The sequence below is a fragment of the Protomyctophum parallelum genome (genome assembly GCF_964188405.1).
Source record: "Protomyctophum parallelum genome assembly, chromosome: 17".
NCBI lineage: Eukaryota > Metazoa > Chordata > Actinopteri > Myctophiformes > Myctophidae > Protomyctophum > Protomyctophum parallelum.
In genome coordinates this window covers 34,344,611-34,356,291 of record NC_139719.1, presented here as the reverse complement: position 1 = coordinate 34,356,291, position 11,681 = coordinate 34,344,611, and the positions used below count along the sequence as shown (strand labels likewise).

General features: G+C 37.6%; 2 protein-coding genes across 2 annotated transcripts; both read right to left on the bottom strand.

Moving 5' to 3' along the window:
• Nucleotides 1-2,656: 2,656 nt before the first annotated feature.
• pvalb9 (parvalbumin 9) lies at nt 2,657-4,966 on the bottom strand. The gene is made up of 4 exons (XM_083787119.1): nt 4,868-4,966; nt 3,829-3,961; nt 3,433-3,542; nt 2,657-2,781 (listed from the first exon to the last, which is right to left on the bottom strand). Exons 1-4 carry the CDS (start codon nt 4,926-4,928, stop codon nt 2,756-2,758), a joined length of 330 nt encoding a protein of 109 aa, XP_083643245.1. The 5' UTR covers nt 4,929-4,966; the 3' UTR covers nt 2,657-2,755.
• A 3,031-nt stretch (nt 4,967-7,997) lies between these two features.
• On the bottom strand, nt 7,998-10,621 carry pvalb3 (parvalbumin 3). The gene is made up of 5 exons (XM_083787047.1): nt 10,528-10,621; nt 9,954-10,020; nt 9,440-9,572; nt 8,751-8,860; nt 7,998-8,406 (listed from the first exon to the last, which is right to left on the bottom strand). Exons 2-5 carry the CDS (start codon nt 10,012-10,014, stop codon nt 8,381-8,383), a joined length of 330 nt encoding a protein of 109 aa, XP_083643173.1. The 5' UTR covers nt 10,015-10,020; nt 10,528-10,621; the 3' UTR covers nt 7,998-8,380.
• Nucleotides 10,622-11,681: the final 1,060 nt, after the last annotated feature.

Sequence of the window (11,681 nt, the reverse complement as noted above, 5' to 3'; positions counted from 1 at the left end):
TATAAGTACTGTACTATAGTTATTTTGTTCTACTTTTACAGAGAGTATTTCTATATTACACTATTGATACTTTTACTCAAGCACAAAATGTGAGTACTTTTTCCACCACTGCCTACAACATTAGTGAATAGTCAGTGTGTGTGACAACATTAGTGAATAGTCAGTGTGTGTGAGACAGACATTTGGTTATATTGATAAAGAGTCTGGATAAGTATGATTTGGGGCTAAAGTAGTAATTCAACTTTGCATGGTAAGGCCTAGGAAGGCAGAGACTGATTGCTAGTGGTTGTCTGTTGTCTCAAATGATAGATGATAATCAAAATCAATTTCTCAATGTTCTATTTAACACTTAAGTCTTTACTCTTTATTATATTAAACATAAATGTAGGTTCTTGGTTTTATTTGGAAAAAGTATATAGTATTGTCATAGTGTTAGTACAATAGAGTAAAGTAGATAGTAGAGCATTGAGTTTCCAATTATGTAATTATACATGTATTTGAATGTTTTTTTTTTAATCAACAATATTTGATTGATGCATATTAAACTAATTTAATTCCCACAAAGATTGATTGATTGATTGATTGATTGATTGATTGATTGATTGAATATGTATCAGAGGAGATGGCAGCATAGGCTATAGTGATACGCAGCTATGGGATACCCTTGTTGGTCCAACTTATACACATACCTGTATGCTTAACCCATATACTGTTCTCAAGCACTTGAGGGGCCACCCTGAGCATAGGCTCCGCCACAGGAGACCACGTAACCAACAGAGGCCGCCATATTTTCAGGAAGATGCAATCTTTTTTGTTGTTTGCACACCTAATTCTCTCCATCCATGTGTAGCACATTGCCCAAAGCCACTGCTGAAACAGAGGGCTAGATTCTGATTCCCATTGTTGCAAAATCAAACGTTTGGCCAGCAGTGTGCACAAGGAGATGTCTTTCTTGACCCTCAAATTAGTTCACAGAGGGATTAAATGCCACTGATCCAAAATAGCCAGTAGTGGATCTGGCTCAATATTTCTATTCAAGTCCTTTGATATGTAATGTAAACGTTTAGTTTTAAGCAGAACCAGAATTGTGTGCCAGTTTCCTGGATACAGATCTTAATTTTCAAAATGTCATAACTAATATTAGGAGGTAGGCCTATAGTATTTTGTTATTTAAAAGACATCTCCGAAGTTAGAAGCTTACTCTGAAAAATGGGTCTTTCATCTTCAGTAGGTTGCGTTGTTCATTTCATTACATTTTCATTTCAGTAGGTTGCGTTGTTCATTTCATTACATTTTCATTTCAGTGAAGTACAAGTACAACTAGCCTGGTTTTGTATTAGAATTGTCTGAGGGCCTTGATTACAGCAGCAGGTATAGCTTCACATTTTACACTTGGGATAATGATGGCATGTTGGTGTGGTCAGTGTATACACCCCTTTGGGAAGCCTTGTGAACCATATCACAGAGAGCGGTACCCTTTTCATAGTGTAATGGTAACACAGATACTTGGGATACTTAAGGTAATGGAATCAATCCCAGCCAATGAATACATTATTTACCTATTCGGTCTTCTAACTACAAACAAGAAATAAAACAGGTAAATCTCATTCAAATTGGAAGTCTGATCATACAGTATTTTGAATTGGCTGAACTGTCTCACAGAGATGAATGATCAGGAATAATGTTGGGACTGGTTCTGGTCTTGTCTAGTTATTTACTAGCCCAATTCACTCAGCAGAAACCCTAGAGGGGACAGTCCTGCCATTGAGACATTGAGAGGCCCCAGTCCTTTGTAACTTTAATCTGCACTCTCTTTCCCCTATCATTTCACTGCAAAGTTAATTTGAACTACATACCATTTGATATAGTTTGCCTCAACATCCTCACAAGGTCACTATCAATACATTACAGAAATGTCCCTAATAGTTGCATCTTGTACATTTTCCATTTCTTCTTATAGTTGACTTTTTTGACAGCTACTGTATGTCTGGTAAACCGTAAACGACTTTTATCAATGATCCGTAAGTAAGACCTAGTTGAGTTTGACCCAAAGGAGAGTTTTATTGTTTTAGAATTGACCACCTAGAATTTACAACAACCTTTCGGTCTGTGGTCTAATTAATTAGGTCTAAATAAAACCCTACTCTCATTTACAATGGAGGCATTCAGTAGTGTGCAGTTGTGAAAACCTTTAGAATGTATATTGAGAGTGTATAAATATCTGAATAATAATAATAATAAATTTGATTTATAAGGCGCCTTTCATGCACTCAAGGTCGCCGTACAACAAGTTAAAAACAGTTGACACAAAACACAGTTAAAAGCAAAAGCAGACAATAATGTACAGCTTGCAGCAGAAAACACAGATAACTGTGTTTACTGTGTTAACTGTGTTTCAACCATGTAGTACGTATAAGAAATAAATAAAAAACAGAACAGAAAGCAACCGAGTAAGTTCATTTCGTTTATTTAGTCATCTCATTCATCATCAGTTGCATGTGCAGTGGTGTGTGCATAGAAAGAGAAGAAGGAACAAAGTGATACAGTACACTCACAAACAAAAGGAAAAAATACATAAAAAGTGTTTGTTTTTAATCAGGAAAAGGACAATTAGAAACAATTCAAGTAAATAAAATACAATCCTGGGAATGTATGCCGGGGACCTGAGGACTCCTGAACAAGAGATGAAGGGAGGAGAGGATAGAAGACGTGAACACTCGTGCTCTCTTCCCAACGCTCTTCATCTGCAGACATCTCAGGACAGGACCAACGTCTTGAATTCTAGAGTGAGAAACATTTTTTGTTTTAGTTTAGTTGAGAGATCATTTATCGCACAAAATAAAATATTTTACATACTCTGTTAAAACCTTTATCATTTCACAGTTTGCAAAACTAATTATGAGATTAAACAGATGATGTCATTGAATGTATTTCAAATATGATTGACATTCGGTTAAAAAAAATCCAAGATTAACCAGCCAAGAGATGCTGACATGATGTGGATTTTCAATCTAAGGATTGTCCTGATTACATTGTGGTGTCCGTTGCTAAAGCTCAAATACAACACTACCAGCCCATGGTATTATACATGTATTCACAGTAACACGCCAGATTATTATTTTTAGAATGCCTGAGCCAACATGCAACAAGGTCACAATGCTGGTGAGAGGATTATTATAAAGAGACAGAAGTGTTTGTCCCATTACCAACAGTATTTTTCAGAATATCAGATATTTTTTAAACAAAAGTCCTAATATGATTGAAAAATATCAATAGTATCTCTTAATGTTCTTTACATAACATGACAACAGATTTTCAAAGAGCAGGTGTTATTACATTCAGCTATTGGATGACAACAAGGTCTGATCAATTACTGTAGTAAGCGCATCAAAGCAAGCATATATGTGACAGGGATTAATATTCAGAACTGACCCTCTGCTCCGATTTCGCCATCACCATCATCATCGGCCGCTGATATGAAGGCCTTAGCCTCTGCATCAGTCAGCAACCGAGCCCCAGGGACGAACCGCTGCAGGAAGAATCTGGATGGAAGCAGGTGTGTCAAATTAATATGAATAGAAGTGGACAGAGAGATAAGCCTACAGCTAGATCCTGTAAAATCCTGTAAAAAAGGGGGTTATGGGTTACGTTACAGGACAAGAATCAATTCAGTTCTCTTGGCTTATTTTGTCTCAGTGAGTGCAAGCCAGGAATTTATTTTATATTGCCTGCACATATTGTTTTTCTCAATTCATTGTCACAGCTGTCACTTTGTGACAAAGAAATATAAATAAATATAGTATCTATATAGTATAGAACTATACGTACTTAATCTCCTCCACCTCTAAAGACCCACTGTCATCATCATCAAGCAGACGGAAGACATCTTTAACCTCCTGGGGTGTCTTTGAGGCCAAGCCAGACAGCTCGAAAAACTTCTTGTGGCTGAACGTGTCTGGAGCTGGAAACGCACGCACGCACACACACACACACACACACACACACACACACACACACACACACGGCACAATATCGGCACATCATGCGATGCATTGTGAGCTTGTAGATCAGCTATTGGCTACAAGGCTGATGTCCGGCAGGAGGGTGATTTATTCCCCCTCTTCCTGGTTCTGTCTGTTACACACTGGCAGACACGGAAAACATTTTTCAAATCACGGCTGAGTTAGCACGACACTGCACATTATTTAAAATCACACACAAGAATGACAGATCCTACACTCTGCAACCACCACATCCTTCTGCAGCTTTATCACGTATTCTAATACATCACTAAAAGATTGTTTTACCTTGATGAGAATTAGGATAAGTAAAGATTGGCTTTAGTCTTTTACATTATTGAAATAATAATAATAATAATAATATATACCGGCAATATTAAACAATTTGTGTGTTTGTGTGTGTCTGTGTGTCTGTGTGTGTGTGTGTGTGTGTGTGTGTGTGTGTGTGTGTGTGTGTGTGTGTGTGTGTGTGTGTGTGTGTGTGCGTGCGTGCGACTGTGTGTGTGTGTGTGTGTGTGTGTGTGTGTGTGTGTGTGTGTGTGTGCGCTAAGGTAAGGCAAAATTCTGTTCAGTGTCTGCAATAATTGGCAGTCGCCATATATGGAGAAGGCGATGCTTTCTGTACCCGTGATCTGTATCTGAAGCACTTGTTGTAGAGTTTTCTCAAGTTTGCGCATCCACTGTTTGTGTTCAAGAAATTTCTTGTAAAATGTGAATACAAATAAAGATGTTAAATGTGTTCATATGTCCCAATGTTCAAACTAATGTTATCTTTCTGTCTTTCATTCATTCGTTCTCTTACACATTACAGAGGTATAGCACATATTATGTTGTTTAACCTAACCTACCTGTGCAGTCCTTGACGGCTTTGTCAATGGCATCAGCCGAGAGGATAGAAGTGAGTGACATATTAATCCTGTATAGGGTAAAAAGAAGAGCATTGTAAATTATTCACTCTCTCCTCTCCCTCTCAATTCTTCTCTGTCTCTTTCAAAACGTGTCTGGCCATGCGGTCACTAGGTTCATCATCATCATCATCATCATCATCATCACCTCTATCAGTTTCTATAGCCAAATATGTGCTAAACAGTACAGTAATCTTACATTGGATTTAGGTGTTTGGTCCATCCTGATCTGACCCATAACTCGATGATGCTCTATATAAAAACTGTCAAATTAGAAATGTAATGACAATAAAAGATTTATTATAAAAGTTTATAAAGTTTATAAAAGTTTATCCTTCATTTGGAACATTTTTTATTTATTTATTTATCCTAATTCCTATCTGGCTGCTCCTTACATCTCCTCCTTAACTTACATCTTAGGTCCCACGTTAAGAAACATTTTGTAGGCTATAGGATACATTTCTAGAATTTATCTGATGAATAGCGATGCAGTTATTTGCATATTTAGCCTATACTCAAAGCAGCCAATACTTTTAGCCTAATAAGAAGTTTGAGTTTCATTCCTCTATCGCACCAAGACCAAGAAGGTACCATGTCATCCTTCCCTATATATGCTTACTTACTTATACCGTGCGCGCACGGTAAGTAAGTATATGCCCTTGTTTTTCACATAAAACAAGGGCAAGAAAAAAGAAAAAAAGAAAAAAAGAAAAGAAAAAAACAATAGAGAGCACCTGCAAAAGTTTGTCACTCACCGCTGCCAAGTTCTGTCCTCTGTACAGGTCCAGTGTATATAAGGCTTTATGGTGACCGTTGACGGTCGGCAAGGACTTATATATACGCAACAGTCTCGCGCACAAAGAACGATGCTTAGGTTACTTGTCCGCGTATCAAATTCTGAGGTCCCTCTCGAATTCCTTATACCTGCCCAATTAACCTTTACTATTTATACGCGTACCTCCGCCTGCGTTTATGGTCCGCCCCTGTGACTCCAGTCGATAGGCTGCTGAATGGTATAGGCTACTCATGGTTTATGTCTGCCTCCTCCCTCACCTCTCATAAAAAACTGCTTTTTATTCAATCAATTACTAAGAATTAATCTATTTATGTATTATTTGCTCATTCTTGTCTGTATAATTTGCTGGCCAAATTCAATTCATATCCATGCAGGTGATATGATATATACAGTTGCTAATAATTTAATTTAGAATCAGAACCAGATTTGTTTTTGTAAATGTGCATGATGTAACCCGGCTTTTGACTTTGTGTATAGCCTAGGCTACTGACAGCTTTTCACATTAAGTCAAGCAGATCAACAATGAACCCAATGAATAATCTTCTCAATTCAAATGACCCCTATCACATTGGCCAGGCCCAGCTGGCAGATGATATCCTCTTTTTAAACAAATCAAAAGTAAAGCTGCGCAGTTGCTGAGTCTATAGACAATTAAAGATTAAAGACAATTAAAGATTAATTGACTCCTAGTCAATTTCACTGCCTCAAATGCACAGTAGAGCCTATAGGCCTTTCTTTCTCTTGCAGGCCAACCTTTGTCCATAATCTATATGTTATTGTAAGAAATATGTTACATTTTAAGAATGTTCTGACTAAATTAAAGATAACTTCCCAAGATAATAATTGACTGTGTTTCTTTGCAAAGAAAACATCACAACTATAGCGCACGCACGCACGCACGCACGCACGCACGCACGCACACACACACACACACACACACACACACACACACACACACACGCACACACACACACACACACACACACACACACACACACACACACACACACACACACACACACACACACACACACACACACACACACACACACACAAACACACACACTTTTTCCACTGTTAAAATCCCATTCTGTTATGAAAGAGGGCAAGACCACCTGTTGTGGCTGTGAGCAAGAACACTGGTCAGTGGTCAGTTACCATAAAAACCAGGTGTCACAAAATCAGCCAAGTTGATAGGTTTGTTGTCTGGAAGAGTCAGCAACATTTTACTGGTGGTGGGAGAAGTACTCCTTTTAATAAAGTAAAAGTATCAATACCTCAATGTAAAAACTTGTCTGTAGTTTAAGAAGTAAAATTCAGTAAAGGTATACCAAAGGTAGAATGCATGCTGTGAGTCATTGTGCATGCAGAATGTCCCATCCCACAAGTTTTCAAAATGCATACAAATCTTTTGAAAATAGCGGTTAATATCTGTTTTGTAATAATAATAAAAATCTACAAAGTAACTAATTCAAGTTTTCAAATAATTGTAGCGGAATAAAAGTACATTATTTGTCTCTAAGATTTAGTGGAGCAGAAGGCAAAAAGTAGGAAAATTAATACCAGTAAAGTAAAAGTACCTAAAAATGGTACAAAAGTGAGTACATGTACATACTTTCCAGCACTGATGATGACATGTCAGTTTCCATTTCCAGAACCAGAACTAACAATATATTTCTTAGGAGGGAATTATAAACCTGCCACACGAGGTGATATGCTGAGAAGATACAAACAGACACTAGCTGCTGCTAAGACTATAGACTGAGGGATTGGCAATATAATGGTTTCCAACTCTGCTTAGTCTATATCACTGTTCTAGTTATTAGGTTAGGGACACCACCTTGTGGTTCCTTTGTGCCAATGCAGGGGCAACATTACTCATGTGACAAATATGTATTATTTTTATTTCACTAGAAAACTAGATGATTATTACCCATGGTAATTAAAGGAAAATAACATACAGTAATGAACCTTTACATTACTTTTTTCTATGAACACTGGAGATTAAAGACAATGTAGAGGAGCAAAGATGGAGAGAAATGGGTGATTACTGTACTGTATTCCCATTTGTATCCCCATCATGAGAATACAAAGTCTGATAAAAACATGTTTTATCCATAATTGCTATATGGACCACTGGGTACGTGGATATGTGATTAATAACCATGATCTGAGTGGTGCATTGCAGGGCAAGGCAGTGCATCGTCATCTCCTTATCATCGTTGCCTGAAACCTTATGAAAGACTTCATGTCTCACCAGGACAAAGATCACATGTGTCTTATTGAAAAATAATCTTTATTCCTCTCTCATCATCTGTCTGTTTTCCATTACAGTGCATCATCATAATCATCATCATCATGACCACTGATCAAACTGAACAAAACTAACACAATAGAACTAAGACAGAAGAGAAGGAAAAGTCAGCCACACATTTCAGTCAGGTACATTCATCATGGAGAGAGACATGATCAGACAGAGAGAGTGACAGTGAGGACAGACGGAGAGATGTTTGTCCGTTTGCTGGCAGTCAAGGTTTAAAGATCATCTATTTGTGTATAAAAGTATGGAGTGAGGAGTCAAAGAGAGAGAAGAAGGGGATTTGAAGTCTTGTTCTTTCGAAGTACTGTAGGTAGGTGAGGTCTTGGTCACTGTATGTCATTTATCCCTTGATCATTGCAGCAAACTCTGTAAGAAGAAAGCGAGATAAAATATTATTTCAAGCTTTATTTCTAAACTGCTCAAGTTAGTAAATGTTTAAGTGGTGCAGTGTAAATACAATAATGGTTATTGCATTGGTTTGGTATATGAAGTTTAGTATTATCGATCTCCTGCCTTGTCAGATCTTTCAGTGTTGTATTGTATTGTATTGTATTGTATTGTATTGTATTGTATTGTATTGTATTGTATTGTATTAAAAAGAAAGGATTCGAATCATTCTTAATGTTCGCCATATAAATCTATATTTCCAGCCACAGTTTACCATCAAGTCTGGTATAGCCAGGCTATTCTTAATTAAATTAAAAACTCACCATCTTCTCCGATCATGCCATCACCATCGGCATCTCCGGCCGCCAAGAATGTCTTGGTCTCAGCTTCAGTCAGAGCCCTGGCACCTGCAGAGAAGTTCTGCAGGAAGAATCTAGAGAGAATGACCAAAAATAAATATTAGGAAACGTCACGTGATAGAGTGTTTATTGTTTTCCCTTAGTTTATTGGAGAGACTAGGTTACATTTTGTCGTGTAACATTCTTTTATCTGTCCCTTTTCGGCATGTCAATGTTTTTGTTTTTGCTTTATTTTTCGTAGTCATTGCTCCTTTGTGCCTGTTTTAACGTGATTGTTTTACATTGTTGGTCACTGTACAGCACTTTGTAACAATGTTTTGAAAGGTGCTTTATAAATAAAATTGACTTACTTAATACTTACTAGACTGCTGACTGCTCTGGCAGGTCATGACGTTTCATGACATGAAAGATAATATTCTATTCTATTCTATTCAGCCTTTAACATGAGACTCAAGGAAAATGTTGGCATGCCATAGAGTTACTCCTTTGGAGAACCGCAAGGGCTGAGTTTTTCAGATTCCTCCAGGCATGGACACACTGGATTAACTGTGGCCCAAACACAGAAATATGATCTGGGTGCCATTGAAGCCCTTGGTGAACTGTTTCCCTGTACTGTATGTGAATCTGAGGCAGTCTAAGAGAGTTTTGCCTACTTCAGCTCCTCCTCCTCAATGAAGCCGCTTTTGTCCTGGTCAATGATGATAAAGGCCTTCTTAATATCATCGTTGGACTTGGCTGCCATGCCAACCTTGGCAAAGAACTCCTTGTGCTTGAAGGATTCGGGAGCTGAGGCAAGAGAGAGAGAGAGAGAGATAGCGAGAGAGAGAGAGAGAGAGAGAGAGAGAGAGAGAGAGAGAGAGAGAGAGAGACGACAAAGTGTAAATCGTGAGTTTCTCTTTTATATGCAAGCTGCCCTTCCCCTTCCCAAAGTAATTATTAATATTGGGATAGTATAAAACCTGGCATTTGGAGTGCCACAATGGCTGGCACTTTAGTCTCCTAACAATATGTGATCCTAAAAATGCAATTGATCTGACTAGCCTATAGCATGACTGCAGTCATGCACATGCATATTTCTGAGCTCCATCTCCATCTGTATGCATGTGAGTGGTCTGGTCTCTCAGTCTTGATAAGTCCTATGCACACCTGGCGTTTTAAAATGTTTACCTTGGCAGGCTGCAAGGGCTGCAGTGATGTCAGCTTCTGCGAGAACGGTGGCGAGAGCCATTTTTATCTGGGGGTAGGAAAGAAGTAAATAAAATCATCATTTAAGCTCAAACAAGTGAGGAAGCATCATATAAATATATGAGTGTATTGCGCTGTTGAAGCATTATACAACTAAGCACTATATCAGACATCTTAAATCTATTACAGTACAGCTAGAAATTGACAGGGTCTGAATCTCTTGATAAAGCCATGTAATGATGCAGCCCCTATGCCAATATTCTTTTGAGTTTACAAAGTGAAGTGAAGTTTGATTCAAAGGAACAGAAAAGGTAGTCCACTTTTCCCAAATCAGGACCTCCAAGCCAAAAGATTAAAGATCCTTTGCAGTTCTGTTTAGGGTTTGGTAGGAATATTCATCCATTTAATTCCTTGTTTAGTCCAAAGATAAACTTGTTTTCTGTTGTTTAGGATTATCCCCTGTAGTCCTTTTCTTGTTCCAGTGCAAAGTGCAGGAAGCTCATTGAGTTCAATTGCAGACTTGCTGAAAGATTTGCTTCTTTTCTGTGGAACTCACCTCAAGCACTAAGATTAATGTTGAATCGCTCAGATGAAGCTGGCAACTGCAGTAAAGTCCCCTGGATATCCTCACAAGCTTATATACCTTCTCTCACCCGAAATATGAGGCATATGAAATAGACACGCATTGGAGTGGGTGAAAATGTGGCCAGTGGTCAGAGCTGTTCTATTTATATGTACATAAATGAAGACGCTTAAATGGTACGCATGGGCCTATGCAAAAGAAGTTGATATTGCATCTGTCTAATAATATACGCTGCCGATTTGAGTGATATATATGCTATGCTCTGATCATGGATATCTGGACCATATTAAATAGCACACAGCATCATGGATGGAAAAGAGAGGTACTGAACTGTATTTCCTGAATTCAACCACATTTAGTTATTTTGGCTAATTAGTAGCGTATAATATTATTATCAGTCAAGGATAAGCATTTCATTTAGACCTATTGAGCGTTTAATAATCTGAATTGTAATTGTATAGCTAGCTTATACAGCAAAATATACAACTAATGAATTTCTCCAATAATGATGCATGCTCTCTCTGAACAGAATATTTTGGTGAGAATTAACTTTCATATTGGCATGTATGCACATTGGCATGTGTATGTCTGCAATGTTACTGGCATTACCAGTTGATTTGCCACTGGGATTGGAAAAGGATAACTCAAGTCACAGTGACTAGACGGTCTAATATATTATTGTAGGAATATATACTGTACTATATATATAGCCTATTGTTTTATATTTAAAAATAAGAAAGGTATTAGGGTTAGGTATTAGGGACACTGCAGTGAAAAAGTCAAATGTGCTTGCGGTGTAAATGTTCAGGAATCCTTTTTTTTAATTATAGAATTTGGCAGGTTCAAAAAGGATAACTCAGTCACAGTATTATTGTAAGCAATATTGTTGCCTACAATATTGTAGGCCTATTGTTTCATACAGACAACGATATAATAATGTTCTAATGTGGAATAAAGAACCACAGAATTTCACAAAAGGAGGCTGTGTGAACCTAAAAACTATAGGCTTATAATTGCTGTAGCACAGTATAACACTGTAAATGGTTAGGGAATCTAAGATTGAGAGAAAACATTGGAACTGTTCAAATTATGATCTGATATGAATTGAACACACTATGGCACTTTTT